This window comes from Urtica dioica, chromosome 4, assembly GCF_054948205.1.
Source record: "Urtica dioica subsp. dioica isolate 48M chromosome 4, U.dioica_male_clone48M_v1_H2, whole genome shotgun sequence".
NCBI classification, from domain to species: domain Eukaryota; kingdom Viridiplantae; phylum Streptophyta; class Magnoliopsida; order Rosales; family Urticaceae; genus Urtica; species Urtica dioica.
Window position 1 is genome coordinate 26,465,004 of NC_142759.1, and position 16,696 is coordinate 26,481,699.

Genomic DNA, 16,696 nt, shown 5'->3' on the forward strand with positions numbered 1-16,696 from the left:
CTCTCTCTTTTTTTTTTCTCTCTGTTTTTACCTCCTCCCTTGGTTCCTTTCCCTTCTCTAGTGCCCTAAAACCTATCTCTCTCTTGTTGCATCTTCATTTGATCTTCATGAACTTGCTTTTGAGTAAGGGGCGCGAGGGTGATGGTACGATTCTTGTGCCTGAGGGAGTACTTGTTGGTGTAGCCATCATGAATCACCCTCCGATCGAATTGCCACGGCCGCCCCAAAAGTATATGCCCCGTGTCCATTGGTGCCACATCACATAGCACCGAGTCCTCATAACTGTCAATCCGAAAACTGATAAGGACTTGTTTGTAGACACGTACCTCTTCACCATCATTAAACCACTGAAGCTTGTAAGGACGAGGGTGATTTGTCGTTGGAAGTCCAAGCTTATTCACTATAGCAATGCTGGCGATATTCGTACAACTCCCTCCATCGACGATGACACTAAACACCTTCTCACCGATATGGCACCTGGTATGAAAGATGTTTTCACGCTGCTCCTAATCATCTCGTACAACCTGCGCGTACATAGCTCGTCGAGAGACCAACACGAGCTCTGCAGGTGCCTCAATTTCCTCGTCTGATTCTTCGTTAGGACACTCTCAATCTTCTTCTTCATCGTTGGTAACCATCTCTCCGGTCGGAAGAATCGCCATGCTCTTCTTGTTCGGGCATTGATTTGCGAAGTGACCAACTCCCTGGCACTTGAAGCACTTGATATCACGATTTCTCTGAAATGTCGTCTTCGGTTTCTTTTGAGCACTGGGACCAGAACTAGATGTGGTTGGGGCCGTGGAAGTGCTTGGCTTGGCTACGTCTCCTCGTGGTTTGAAACTGCTCTTCTGGTCTCGGTTGAAGGTCTTCTTCCATGCAGGTTGTTCTGAGAATCGGCTTCCCCTCATGCTCCCCCTCGTCTTGAGTTGCTTCTCAATCTTGACGGCCACGTGAACCAAATCCTCCATCTCGACATAATGCTGCAACTCCACCTTGTCCGCTATGTCAAGGTTCAGCCCGTTGATAAATCTGGCCATGGTCGACTCGCGATCTTCTTCTATGTTTGCTCGGATCATGGCAACCTCCATTTCACGGTAGTACTCCTCAACACTGCGAGTGCCTTGCCTTAGACGCTGAAGCTTCTGATAAAGCTATCGTTAATAGTGACGAGGCACAAATCTCTTTCTCATGATGGCCCTCATCTCATCCCAAGTCTCTATCGGCTCCTCTCTAGCCCATTGTCTACTCGTCACCAGCTGATCCCACCAAACAATAGCATAATCAGTGAATTCAGCAGCTGCAAGTATTACCTTCTTGCGTTCGGTGTAATTGTAGCAATTGAACACAAATTGGGCTTTCATCTCCCATTCAAGTATTACCTTCTTGCGTTCGGTGGAATTTTCTGCTTGATGCCACCAATTCCTCCGTTCGCATGGTCCCTTCCTCCTTGCCTTCTTTCTAACATTCTTTCGTTTTGTCTTCCTCTCCTATAATCCTCCTCTTCAAAATCATTATCCATTTCATCTTCTGTCTCCTCCCTAGGTTGTCTTTGCCTTCCTCTGTTGGGAGCTTGTTGGCCTTCCTCCACTCTTTCTACACGTTCACGGAGCGGCTCTAACTCTACCCTCATCATCCTCCTCGTCTCTCCTATCATTGCTTGCATCATCAGCCTTCGGTCTGGAATTCCCTCAGTTTCGTCGCCGTTGTTTGACATTGTTGCTGCAAGATATTGTTAGTAAAAAAAAAAAACCTCACAAAATCACTCCCTCACGTGTTTAAACTCAAAAAATTGTCACTCTTCACTCGTGTTTCATAAGGGTGATACTTATTCTCTCTGCCTTTTATCACTCACTCAAACTTTCTATAGGCTCGTACCGAACTACTCAGAGACCAGAAATGAGGTGATGAAAGAAAATTTGAAAACGATACACCAAAACGACACAAACAAAAAAAAAACAACACCACAGAATGTTACTGAATAATGACCAGGGCCTTAAATGAGTCCCAACAAAATCAATTCTCCCAAGGTGCGAAAAAAACTGCCCGGAATTTGGAAAACGGGTGAAAAATTTCAATACAAGGTAGGGTATCTTAAAACGCTCCAAAACACACAAGAATTTTTTTTTTTTTTTTTTTCGGATCGTCTTTCTTTTTTTTCTTCTTTTTTTTTGTTTTTTTTTATATTATGGAGATAAAATGCTAAGCGGAATTAAATGTGAAACGCCGAAATTAATTGTGAACAAAACAAAAACAGAAAGTGGATGAGAAAGGATTCTGGAAAAAAAGGAAAATAAAAGAAATCTGAAAATAAATGGAAGACCGAAATCAGGAAACTAGGATATAAAGAGATTTCCGAAATTAAGTGCTAAAATCTGGAAACTGAATAAAATCGACTTCCGAAAATAGACTCCGATAATTAACACGAAAATTATGATCTCCACGGATTTTTTTTGTTCAAATCCCTTTTTTTTACACTCAAGAACAATAAAGACGAAGATAACAAAACACATATATAAACCACAAAAATTACGTACGGACAGACTCAACAAAACGTTTTATGGTAAATTTTTTTGTTACTCAATGAAAATAATGGAGACGGAAAGAACAAAACACAAATATGAACGGAGAAAAAGAAAAAAAACGAAACAAAAGATAAGCAGACCTAAAAGTGGAGACTAGCTCTGATATTACTTGAGATGAACCTCGGCCGACTAAGCTCTGAGACCCGATATCCCAATAGCACAGCGACAGATCGTCTACAATTTAGGAACGATGGTGAATCGATTGACGCCACAGACGGATGCGAATGGCCGTCTGATGAGTCGGTTTCGAACTCTTACACGCACCGCTTTGTAAGAAACTCGAATAGTTCTAAACGAACCAAAGAGAGAATGAAAATCCTCACAGAAAAGTGTTTAACTCGAATTCAAATTGTGTGTCGTTCACTTAGCCTAAAGGCTTAATTTATAGAGTTTTACAAAGACAAATTCGTAGCTCCATGGGCCCCATATCCTAATAAGCCCATTTAGCCTTATTTAAGTACTAATAGACATAAAAACAAAGGGCCAACCCAATACAAACACATATGGATTTTTAAATAACATGTCTTGGCCCAAAATCACAAACTGAAGTAGCAACATAAGAATAGTCCGTCTAATTCAATTCGGCCCAAATAACATTCTTCATTGGTGTTTCTTGGCTTCCTTGAATTCTCTCCTTTGCGTGCTTGTCCCCTTTGTCATCTTGGAGTTTGATGATCAGATTGTTAAGCTCCTCCTTGAATCTCCTCGCTCGAGCCCTCGTCACGGGTCCTACCGGCACTTGGTATTTTGCTTGTGGCTCCTTGTGGGACATGTCCTCAACACTATGGCATCAAAAGCTTGGTCATTTGAATCTCAGGAGCATGCACAAAATTTATCTTAGAAGGCCATAGTCGGTGTCCCTGATCTAAAGATTGTTGAAGGAAGAATCTGCGGTGAATGCCAGATTGGAAAACCAATCAAGAAGTCGCATAAGATGGTGCAACATCTTACCACCTCGCGAGTTCTAGAACTTCTTCACATGGATCTGATGGGGCCAATGCAGGTCGAAAGCCTTGGAGGGAAGAGATACGTGTTTGTGTGTGTTGATGACTTCTCCAGGTATACTTGGGTTGATTTTATCCGTGAGAAATCTGACACCTTTGTTGTTTTTGAAGCTTTATGCAAGCAAGTTCAGAGAGAAAAAAGAGAAAGCATTGGCAAAGTGGTCAGAATCCGGAGTGACCATGGGAGGGAATTTGAGAATATAAGCTTTACTAACTTTTGTACTGTAGAAGGAATAGCTCGTGAATTCTCTGCCCTCATCACACCACAACAAAATGGGATTGTGGAAAAAAATCGGACCTTTCAGGAAATGGCTAGAGTGATGATGCTGGCAAAAGACATTCCTCTTCACTTCTGGGCTGAAGCTCTCAACACGGCTTGCCATATTCATAATAGAGTAACTATTCGTCCAGGTACTATTGTCACTCACTATGAAATATGGAGGGGGAGAAAGCCAAATGTTAAGTACTTCCATGTCTTTGGCTTGGTGTGTTATATTCTTGCTGATAGGGACCCCCGACGCAAGTTTGATCCCAAAAGCGTTGAAGGTATCTTTCTTGGGTACTCTAGAAACAGTCGTGTCTATCGAGTCTTTAATAAACGCACTAAGTTTATGATGGAATCCATAAATGTGGTTGTCAATGATGATTATGATGATTCCAAAAGTGCTGATAATGAGGACAGATGCTGATAACATTGTGGACGACATTTCCCTGGGGAGCACTAATGTCAGGATAGATGTTGGAGACGAAATGGATGAAATTGTTCCTGATAAAGAGCCTTCCCCCTCTCTAGAACAAAGAATTCCCTCCTAAAGAGTTCAGAAAAATCATCCTGCTCATGAGGTGATTGGTGACATTGGTGAAGGTATGGGCACTCGCCCAAAAGCGCCTGTAAACTATCGGGAGATGATTGGTAATCTCTGCTTTGTCTCTAAAATAGGACCTAAGAATGTGAATGAGACTATTGATGATGAATACTGGGTCAGTGCAATGCAAGAGGAACTTGTTCAATTTGAGAGAAATGAAGTCTGTGAGTTAGTTCCTAAACCTGATAATGTTAATGTTATTGGAACTAAATGGATTTTTAAAAATAAATCTGATGAGCATGTGAATATAACTCGAAACAAAGCTAGACTTGTTGTGCAGGGTTATACACAGGTTGAAGGTGTGGATTTCGATGAAACTTTTGCCCCCGTTGCTAGACTTGAAGCCATCAGACTCTTGCTTCGCATCTCTTGTCATCTCCATTTTAAACTTTTCCATATGGATGTTAAAAGTGCTTTTCTCAATGGGTACTAGAATGAGGAAGTCTATGTTGCCCAGCCTAAAGGTTTTGTAGATCCCAGCTCGCCCCAACATGTCTACAAGCTTAGAAAGGCTCTATACGGTCTTAAGCAGGCACCTCGGGCATGGTATGAAAGACGAACTCAGTTTCTCGTGCAGAATGGTTATACTAGAGGTGGAGTTGATAAAACCTTGTTTATAAAGAAGGAGGATGACAACCTCATGATTGCTCAAATCTATGTTGACGACATTGTCTTTAGAGGAATGTCGAACAAGATGCTAGCCCTTTTTGTACGACAAATGCAGTCTGAATTCAAAATGAGCATGGTTGGTGAGCTTAACTTTTCCTTGGGTTTTCAGATCAGATAGATGAATGATGGTATTTTTATCTCTCAAAGTAAAGATGCTAAAAACATTGTGAAGAAGTTTGGTTTGGAAAAATCATATCACAAGCGAACCCCCGCCGCTACTCATGTTAAACTCACCAAGAATGAGCTTGGTGAATCTGTTGATCAAAGTCTTCACAGAAGTATCATTGGCAGTGTTCTCTATCTTACTGCCAGTCGTACTGACATAGCATATTCTTTTGGCGTGTGTGCTCGTTATCAAGCTAATCCCAAAGCAAGCCATCTTTCTCAAACCAAGCGCATTGTGAGATACATTTTGGGAACTGCTGATTTTGGTCTTCTATACACTTTTGATACGTCTTCTACGCTTGTGGGATATTGTGATGCTGACTGGGCAGGTAGCACTGGTGATAGAAGAAGCACTTCTGGTGGATGTTTTTATCTGGGAAATAATCTTATTTCCTGGTTCAGCAAGAAGCAAAACTGCATTTCTTTGTCCACAGCTGAGTCTGAATACATTACAGCTAGAAGCTGTTGCACTCAGCTTCTTTGGATGAAACAGATGCTTGCTGAATATAGTATCAGACAAGATGTTATGACAATATTCTGCGACAATATCAGTGCTATCAATATTTCAAAGAATCCGGTCCAACATAGTAAGACTAAGCACATTGAAATCAGGCACCATTTCATTCGAGATTTAGTAGAAGAAAGGAAGATCAAACTCGAATATATACACAATGAAAAACAACTCGCAGAAATCTTTACTAAAGCCTTGGATGCAAGCCGATTTGAAAGTCTCAGGTCCTCCATTGGATTATGTGTAATTGAACAATAGCAATTACTGAATTATGGAGGGGAGTTTGTTTGTAATTTTCCTTTCCTCTAGGCTAATTTGTCTCTGATTTATGCTCTTGCGTTATACATAAGTATGTGTTCATGGACCCATTTGTCTGGTTGGCTCATTCGACCTATTTACCGGGCTAAAATGCCAATTCAAGTTTGGGCTTGAGTTGGACCAAGGCCCATTTAGTTGTACGTCGTCATTTTGATCATCTTCAGCTCATCAAACATGCAACTGACGGTTTATTTCTCAAGGAAGGCTGGGAAGTTACCTCTTTTTCAAATTTCGCTGAAGCCTTCTTTCCTATTTTCTCGCCCTCTTCTCACATAATTTCTTTGAATTGGGTAACTACCTCCCCTGACGTTATTTTTGTGGTAGTTATCTCAGTTTCTCCTTCACTATGGTGGGTACAAGAAGTGGCATAAGCTCAACTGGGTCAGAAAAGAAAGAAAAGCCTAAGATGAAGACGAAGAATGTCGCTAAGAAAGGGGCTGGGCTTGAGCCGAAAGCAACAAGCACGGGGTCCGGGTTCGTGGAATGCGACCTAGTAATCGCGTCGATGGTCAGGCCGGAGGTGCCATGTCTGGGTCGTTAGTTCCACCTGTAAACCATTCCCTTGCCGCCACGAGAAAGGCCATGATCAAGAAAGCTGCATTATCGATCACCGACATTACAGGCGATGTCAGTTCTAGTAGCACGTCTGAAGAGAGAGAGGATGTTAATGTCGCTTCCATGGAAGAAGCCCACACAAGCGCCTCTCCTCTTGAAAGCCCACACAAGATGGTTCAAGGTAATTCTGACTCCACTATTCCTCCTGAACTTGTTGAAGAGAACCATAGGGACAATGATGTTTTAGAATCTCTTCTTGATGAACAAGAACCCCCACATGATGATGTGATTGGGGAAATTCTGGGTCTGTGACAAGATGTTGTGAAGGATGTCCTGACATCCTCTGCTCAGGTGGACAAGGATAAGACTGATGAGCGGCAAGATGTTGGAGAGGATGTTCTTACCTCTCTAAAGGAGAAAGTTCAGCATGATGATGACGTGTGTATTGCTACTCTTCTGTTTGAGAAAAAGAAGAAGAAGAAGAGAAAGATAATGGAGGAAAGTGAGACCGTTGCTCCTATCAAGGAAAAGAAAAAGAAGAGAAAGGTTAAGGTTGGACTAAACAAGAAGAAAGGGAAAAAGCCTGTTGTGACATCTATGCCCGTTGCTGATGAGCCCATTGAAGCTGAAGAAGAGGAACCTGTGATATATCTTGGCATTGGAAACAAGAGATCTGTGGGAGGTCAAAAGCTTCCTAAGAATGTCCATGCTGCTCCCATGGACAATGTTTCCTTTCATAAGGAAGACGGGGTTCTTAAGTGGAGGTTTGTGTATCATCGTGCTACCTTTCCTGAAAAAGAGCTGTCTAGCGAAGCTCAAAAGATAGGAGTCGTCATGGAACTCCTACACGATGCTGAGATGCTCAAGACATTCACCAACATTGTTGTCTACTACCCCACTCTGGTGAAGGAATTTATAGTCAACCTCTCTTCTTCTTTTGATATTCCTGATGATGCTGAATTCACGAAAGTGTATGTCAGAGGGAATTGCTTTGAGATATCCCAGATGTTATCAATAATTTCCTTGGTCGAGGGAAAATAATCACTGCTGATCGTGTTCCTTCTCTGGACGTCATTGCAAAAGAAATCATTGGTGATGAGACCAAATTTTGGTCTTCCAAGGGCACATTACGCTCTTTGTCTATGGTATGTAACTTTTGAACTTCTCCTTTTTCTTTTTCTTGCTTGTTGATGTTGTGTGTATGAAACACCCCTACTTCTTTTTGTGTTTAACCTCTGCTACCTCTCTGGTTTGTTTGTTCAAGACTAAGTTCAGACTTTGTTGGGTGTTGATATATCTTTTGCTTGCTTCAGTTCTCTTGTATATGCTCAGACTGTTTGCTGTTTTTCCTCCCTCTGTCTTGGTCGATCCTTGCCTTTGGTATGTTTTTGAGGCAATCGGGGGGAGAAGCGTCATGAAGGTCATTTATTTTGACATGAGATAATTTATTTTGACGCTCTTTTCTGGTCATGACGCTTGATTGAGAACTGCTCTGGAAGTGTTTGCCTAAAAAATAGCCAAAGGGGGAGATTTTTGTTACGTTAAGTTGGCCTTATTTTTTAGTGCAAGTTGTATGGAAAGATGTCGGTCTTCATGCTACAGCTTCTGGTAAGAAATCCTTCCTCCTGTGCGCAGACAATATTTCTGTCAAGTTTCCGGTTTTGTCAGATTGCCTCGCTGGTAATTTTATTACGTGATATTCTTGCGAGAATGGGTGAGGAAACCCTAGATACACTTCCAGGTTTGTGCAACTGCTATAAAAGCCATGCGCTTCCCCCTTAGCAGCCTTGACGCTTTTTCAAAATGCTTAGAGCTCCTAGACGTGCAAGACCGGCGGATTGGGAGGCTTTGTGTTTTGATAAGAGCGGTGTTATTCACCAAATACTGTTTGAGAAGATTGAGTGTTTGAGTGATTTGGGTTATGTGTTTACGTGATCGAAGACTCACGTGCGTTTGAAGACTGAAGTCATCCGGGCGTAGGTGTTTGCTTGAAGAGTGGAATTGAGAAGGATCTCAAATTCAGGGGGAGTCCCTGGTCTAGGTGTTCACTCGTGGTAATAGTTTCTAGGGCTTTGATTTTTTGTTGTAATCATATAAGACCTTGCTTGTACTATTGACTACTATATAGTGAAATCCTTTCCACTGGCAGAGTGCCCCCAGACGTAGGTGATATTGTACCGAACTGGGTAACCATATTGTGTGTCGCTTATTTATCGCACTGTTTGTTGATTATCTATTATCTGTGTTCAAGCAAGTTGTCGGACACATTGTGTGCGACATCTTGTCTTTGTGACTAATCAGAATTTCAGAGACAGAAAGACATAATAACCAGGATTCTTTTATTACAATATCTTAATATCTATGTTGTTTAATTATATTTCTGTCTATTTCATATAAAACGTACTGCCGTTTCCCTTACCTCTCTGTCGTTGTCTTCCTGTATCATTTTCATTACATTTTTTTTTCGTGTGAAAATCTGATAACATATTTTTGGGAGGTTTGTTTTCAATCTCGGGACTAAGAGTGTTTGGTGTAATCAACTTTTTATTGTAAGGTTCATAAATATAACTTAAAAATAAAAATTTAAGATGCTAAAACAGTTTGTATATGAAATAATAAAGATAAATCCATTCCTTTGATCTCATATGCAAAATAGCAACTAGCTCGTCGCAAACCAACTACTCTTAATCTTACAATTACACATATAAACTTAATACAAAAAAAAAAGAGACGACTGTGGGTAATTTCTATAAGTTACCCTTAATTTATGATTAATGATCTAGGTCTCTCAGCGTTTGTGCAAAATTAAGTGAGCACCAAATTGTGGCTGGAGAATGATAACAGTGTAGGGCGCGTGTGAATAAGACGGAGAGAGCTCGAAAGTGAAGCGTTGCAATATCAACGCCAACGCCATTTTAGCTTCGGTCATCGCAAAATTTTGTCCGATGCAAATCCGAGGCCCCCAACCGAAGGGAAAGAACGAAACCCGTCCCTTGGTCGCCTTCAAGATTCCCTCGGAGAATCTCTCGGGTTTGAACTCCTTTGCATCTTCGCCCCACAATTGAGTGTCGTAATGCACCAAAATCGGGGACATTGAGAGTTCAATTCCGCCCGGTAGCAAAAACTTTCCGAGCCGTGTTTCCTCGAAGACTTTTCGGACGATTATGGCTGCCGGAGGGTATAATCTAAGAACTTCATGCAAAATCATGTTCATCTGCAACAAAAATTGTTTAGTAATTATGTATTAGTGTAACAAATGTATTCCAAATCTATAAATCTAATCCTGGTTTTCTAAAGGGAAAAATGAATTAATAAAAATATTGAAGGTATATTTATAATTTGTTAATATTCTAATCATAGTTTTCTAAAGGGAAAAATAAATTTATAAAAATATTGAAGGTACATTTATAATTTGTTAATATTAAATAGTTTTGATCATTTACTCTTACAAATTGATTTTTTTTTATCCTTATTTTACTATGTTTTTCTTATATTTTACCCCAAAATTAAACATTTGCATATCTACTCTCATGGACTATAAAAAACTTAGGAAAATAGCAAACTTAAACATTTGATATTGCTAAATAGTCAACGTTTGGTAAATCTTAGGTAAATAACTATAAATGATGATGTGGCTATATATGGCAGTGATTATTTACTTAAGATTTACGTTTGTAAATATATGAAATTGGTTATTTGCCTAATATTTACCAAACGTTAGACTATTTAACAATATCAAATATTTAAGATGGCTAATTTTCTAATGAATCCTATTTTTTACACAAATTTTAATTATATATGTCACCCTGAGTTCAAATTATGACTCGCAGTGATTAGGTGGTTACGCTATTTATAGTAGGTCACCTCAGAATTTTCACAAAGTATTGTCACACTCACGCTAAAATAACTTACCACTTTAAGATGAGCTAAGCCGTCAAAATCCGGAGTTTTTTCGCCAAAGACTTTTAAGACCTCTTCTCTAGCTCGAGTTTGCCAATCGGGGAATCTACTAAGCATCACCATAGCCCAAACAAGCAAACTCGAGGTGGTCTCTTGGCCGGCAAAATAAAATAGTTTGCATTCCTCAATAACATCTCTGACGCTCATTCCCGCGCTTTTCTTATTCCCGTTTTCCATAATTTCCCTAAGATTTGATTCCATGAGAATTCCTAACAAGTCATCGGGCGCTTTGCCGGCTCTTATTGCCTGCTCTCTCTTTTCGATCATAACCTTCAATAGTCCGCTTACTTCTCTCTCATTCTCTTTCATCTTTCTGTTCAGCTTCGTTGGCATGAATCTATAATACAAATAGTCAATTTATTTATCACATACCTGATTTTTATAATTTTAATCACACAAAAAAAAAAAATCCAAATATATTGGGCAGTAACTAAACACAAACAATTGGTCAGGAAATTTCATTCACTGTATTCAATGATTATAAAAAGGGAAAATCAATTATTGAAAACTTCCCAAATGCTAACCTCCATCCAGGAATGTAGACGGATCGAATTGATTTGATAATGAGCTCGGCTTGGTGAGTCTGAAGTTGGAATATTCTACGGCCTTCTTCGTAACAACTTCCGAAAGCCGTGCGAGAAATCACATCGGCGGTCAAACTCTGGAGGTCGGGCCATATGTCTATCTCACACTTTCCTTCCCCACTCTCATTCACTGTATTCTCCCACTTCTTTAACATCTCGTCGCAACTCAATTTAAATGCCGGAACCATTCGCTACGTAGATAATAATAAACAAATTATTAACACTTATTTCTCTTGAAATTTTAACAGTACTCTTATAAGACTAAGAGTAACAAACACAATAATACTAATAACCAACAATATAGGGACGACGTCAAACTCAGAGGTTGTGGTCTAGTATCTTTTTTTTTGTTAAATTAGTTTGTCTAATTATAAAAAATAATAAATTAATGTTATCAATTTAGAATGTTAGTCTAGTAAATAATGCTTGAAACAACCTAAAGGACTCTGGATTGAATCCTAATGAAAGTACTTATTTAAGTATCAACCGGCCGGATGGGTATAGGTCAACCTATTTTGTTACTCGGATTTAGACTCGCTAAAATGTTAACGGGTCTTATCTGTTTACCAATTAAGAGCGAGAATTACTTGGCTCGTTTAACTCGGATAACGGTTAGTATGTAAAATTGCCAACTCAACTTGTAGTACTACACTAAGAAGTGAAATATACTCATCCTTCAAACTTATTACTTAATTAAAGACTCATAGTTTTTACTATAAACTATAATAGTTTGTTGATTGAAGTACCTTGAGTTTCTCGACGTGGAAAGCTGGATTAATTGTTCTACGATGTTTAGCCCATTTATCACCCTCATAATTTGCAAGACCAGTGGCTAGCAATTCGGCAAGTGGATTCGAATGAGGCTTTGGAAAATCACTGATTTTGGTCAAAACTTTACTTATATTTTCTGGATCCGTGATATTCACCCTTGGTGTGGGCCCAACCCACATATAAGAATCTTTACCTGCAATTTTTCAATTTAAACCATATTCAGAAACAATCGACATATACAGTAAGTTTAACTTGTCAGTAATGGCCATTTCAAATAATATAAAAAGATGCACAATTCATATAATATTTACAAGTGTTTTTAATGGTTTTTGGATTTTTAGTTTTAGTTCAACTAGAAAGGAAAATTAAATCCAATATAATTTCCAACTAAGCATTTGTTTTATATTTTATCTTATTAATTTAAAGCTATATTAATTAAGTATGAATAATTTTAGCTAAGTTTTAGTACTAGTAATTTTTAGTTTTATATTTTATGTTATTAATTTAAAGCTATATTAATTAAGTATGAATAATTTTAGCTAAGTTTTAATACTTTTAATTTCTAACTAGTCTTGAGTTATTAAACGGAGTGAAATGATAGATATATTCACTGGATGAGAAAGAAAAAAAAAAAAAAAAAAAGGAATTGTGGTTGTGGATGTTATAAAACTAGCTACTATCAATTTTTGAAATTAGTTTATCAAAAATAGAGTGCGATTCATATCTTAATAATTGTTTTTACATAAATAAATGTTCTTTCTCATATGACTTGATTAGTAGACTCTATTTATATGTCAATACTATCTGTTTAACATGGTACAATAATTGGGTGTGTACGGTTCAGTGTGGAACTGATCTCCAAATCAGATTAGACTATCTGGATCAAATTGTTTGAGACCGGTCCAGTGCTTTAAAGTGTTGTAAACCGGTTTGAGTAATTTCTTTTTCTTACAAACTTAGTAAAAACAAGTAACAAAAAAAAATAAAATTAAAGAGTAACATAGGCATATATTAATTAAGATCTCAAGCCTAAATTAGTTATTTCTAATGTTTAAGAACCATTAAAAAAATCTTACAAAATCAGGACCGGTCTAAATCGCGATCATTTTAATTGCACCGGACCATTTTAGATCTGTCTACAAAATTGGACCAGACTGAATTAGACAAAAAAAAATGTTTTAAACCGGATTGACGGTTTAAAAAGTTGATAGTCGGGTTTAATTACGGTTTTTATGATATTTTTACAACCCCCCTAAAATAAATTATACAATATTTATATGGGCGAATTAAAACATAAATTCCAGAAAGTCAAACTGGATCGAGTAGATCTAACCTAAGATGAGGTGTTTACTCCATGAAGATTATTTATTTGTGATGCATCATAAAAATATATATGTTGAGAAAAAAACTCAAATATATTTAAGGATTATTTTATGGAATTTTTATCTAGCGACAACATGCAGCTGTTGGTCTTCCTAAAAAAATACCATAAACAATAAAGTCAGCACTTTCTCATTCAGCTTCGTCGTAGATCTTTATTCAATTTTTTGGAATAATAGAATCTATCACAACCGCAAAATGATACACGTTGAGCGTAATGGGCCATAATATCCATGCCACGTACGTGTGACACTAACAGCCATTTGGACGAATATTCATGAATCCATCCCTAGAAGATAAGGTTTGGAGTTATATAGAAAAAAAACGTCACATTAATCTAATTCTAGATAATATTTTCTCTATTTTTCCTGCGGAACTAAAGTCGGCTGAGCTTGTATTAACTGATGTTGAAAAAAGATCAACTTATTATAACGAAAATTACCAGGAGATTATGCATTTATAATTAGTTTCATCATTAATGCACAGTGGTACCTTTATACGAATATTAACTTAAAAAAAAAACACAGTGGACTATAAGGGGAAAAAAAAAAATCCTAATTGATAGCCGCGGTTTTTTTTGTAGCAGAGTTCAACTTCCCCCTAAATCCTAATATATATTTTTTTTGTTTACCTTGTTTATGCACTGAGTAGTTCTTAAAGCACGTCTTTACTTATAATTACTCAAAAAATCAATGCGAAGAAGAAAAAAAAAAAAAAAAAAAAAAAAACCAGCGGATATATTCAGATACATACCAAAAGTCTTGACGATGTGATGGATAAAGGGAAAGACACGAGGCGGTGCTTCATCGGTGAGATTGATGGGCTTAGACCTTGCTTCCGTACTCATCGCAAAGCTCTCTTTCAAGTCTCCGTAAAAAAGCCTATAAGAGTTCCCACTAAAACCTTGTTGCTTAAGGCTTCTCTCCAGCCTCTTCGGTCTCACCCAAACCCAGTTCAACACCTTCCATGCACATACCGTTATGATTGAGCTAAACAACAACGTTGAAATCATAATACCCGAGACTTCCATAGTTATTAAACAAGTATTCTGTTTCTACTTACTTACTTTGTGTGTGTGTGTGTGTGTGTGTGTGTGTGTTGTGTGAGACTATATAAGGAAGACTTATATATAGATATGTTGAGCTTGGTAAAGAAGTAAAGGAGCGAATAAAAATCTTACAACCATCTAGAAGTATGGCCCAGAAGAAAGATGACGACTCTCTTATTGTTCTATGTATATGTCTGGTCAAAAATATGTGGGTTCACAATCACATTGTGATAAATACGTGAAACACTCTCGTCTCATACGTAATCTACAAGGAAATTCATCCACCGCTTCTTGTTGTCCACGGAAGAGGAAGAATTTGGGTCCACGAAAATAATAATAATAAAAAATAAACCAGGAAAACTTTCCCTCTAGCTGATACGTTAATGTCCACCGGTGCAGCGTGTCATCACAGAATATGATCCTAAACTCGTAATCCCATTACAACCTTATATTTAAAAATAATAATTAAAAGAAAAAAAGATTGTCACACATTTATATCTCAATTCCGCTTCTGATGATTTAGATCATCCTCAACCAAATTAATTAGTGCTGAAATTAAATGAATTTTCATTAACCGTCAAATTTTTTATTAGAACCAAAATATTTGTGACAGATTTATCTTTTGAAATATGTATAATACGAGTCGATCTAGGCAAGAATATTGATAAATACTAATATAAAGAATATAGTTGCCATATGATCTTTTAGATGTACGTAGTTAAAAAAATTGATAAAAGCCAAGTTCTTAATACAAAATATATAGTTGTTGCCAAGCTTTTAGTTTTGGATTTAACAAATGTCTATAGAATCCGATTTTTAAGTTGCTAAAATTATTTTTTTCTTTTGCGTTCAATTTTTTTAGTTGCAAAAAAATTTGCTTATATTTTTAGTTGCTATAAATAATGGATTTCATCTCAAAATTAATAACTACGTCGTGATTTTGTAAAAGACCAAAAAAGATAATGTGAGACTTCCTGATAAATGCTGCATAAAAAATGTGTGTTCGACGCTGTGTTCGAATTCCACGACTGCATTTGACTAGAAATACCTAGACATAGAATAGTGGATTAAGCAAATATTAACCTAATTTATATATTTCATTATGAGTGAAGAACTTGTTTGTTTCGGCATTAAACTCAAAAAAAGGTGAGCTCAGCCATGACGCTTTTATAAGCACTGGTTTTATTTGCAACTGATTTATTATTATTATTATTATTATTATTATTATTATTATGTAAGCTTGAACATTTGACCATTATAGTAAAGGAAAAAAACATATGACTTTTCTACGGTGTTGTGGAATCTTTGATCATCAGTATAAAATAAACACAACCTGAGGTAATTTAACTATTCATAATTTTTTAATATTTGGAATAATATTGTGTGGGAATATAAAGATGATTTGTAACATAATTAAAAAAATAATCAAACAAGAAAACTAATAACGATTAAAATAAACAAAATGGAAACAAAAGACAAATCAGGATGAAAAAATACAAATACAATAATAAAACCGATATAAACCTCAACCGGTAAGAACAAGCACAAAATGGAAAACATCGAGAAATGTTTGATGAATTTTTTGAAGCGCTTGTTATCGCTCTCTCACATACATCGGATTATTTGGGGAAAATTTCTTAGAATACAACGACGGATAAGGATAAGGCGAGGTTCGCACCAGATATGACAAATGCATGATACACACTCTTCTCTAATTTACATGGAAATTTAACCACCACTTCAGTCCACTGCAGAGAAAACATGTGGATCTACGAAAATAATAATAATAATAATAAATAAATCAGAAAAAGTTTCCCTTTACCTGATACGTTAATATCCACCGGTGCAGTGTGTATATATCTATTACACAAGTGCATAGGCGCCCACACATGCGCAAGTGCATGTGCGCGCGCGCGAGGACACATGTTTGCGCACTGGCAGTGGCACGCCATAGGCGAGTCACGCGCGACGACCAAAAGCAACCGCGCGTGTGTTTGTAGCACGGCGCGCTGGCTCGGGCCGGGCCTATTCTGGACGGGCTTTTTCGCCTGCATGTGCCCGAGTTGGGCTTTGACGCGGAATTGGCCCGTTGGGGCCTTTGACGTGGAATCACTAGAAATTTAATAATGACGATTTTCAACAATGATCCACACTTGGTCTTCATTACATAAGTAAATTGTTTGCCTACTTTAATTTGCATTTATTTCGTTTCAAGAATTCATTTATATTTGCTATGTCGCCTGCTTTTGTTATCATTTTCCATGGTAAACTCTTATTACGCGA

The 16,696-nt window shown here is 37.7% G+C and overlaps 1 protein-coding gene across 1 annotated transcript; it reads right to left on the minus strand.

The window, feature by feature from the left end:
• Window positions 1-9,243: 9,243 nt before the first annotated feature.
• Window positions 9,244-14,448, minus strand: LOC149401413 (cytochrome P450 CYP72A219-like). The gene is made up of 5 exons (XM_089611581.1): window positions 14,119-14,448; window positions 11,961-12,178; window positions 11,155-11,405; window positions 10,583-10,967; window positions 9,244-9,884 (listed from the first exon to the last, which is right to left on the minus strand). The coding sequence occupies exons 1-5, from the start codon at window positions 14,393-14,395 to the stop codon at window positions 9,459-9,461; spliced, it is 1,557 nt and encodes a 518-aa protein (XP_089467707.1). The 5' UTR covers window positions 14,396-14,448; the 3' UTR covers window positions 9,244-9,458.
• Between the last annotated feature and the right edge of the window lie 2,248 nt (window positions 14,449-16,696).

Excerpts from the sequence above, each read along its gene's own strand:
- LOC149401413 (XM_089611581.1), bottom strand. The coding sequence starts at position 14,395 with ATGGAAGTCTCGGGTATTATGATTTCAACGTTGTTGTTTAGCTCAATC. Across the intron at positions 10,968-11,154 it reads GTCTACATTCCTGGATGGAG|ATTCATGCCAACGAAGCTGA; the intron begins GTTAGCATTTGG and ends TTTGTATTATAG. Across the intron at positions 9,885-10,582 it reads GCTTAGCTCATCTTAAAGTG|ATGAACATGATTTTGCATGA; the intron begins GTAAGTTATTTT and ends TTTTTGTTGCAG.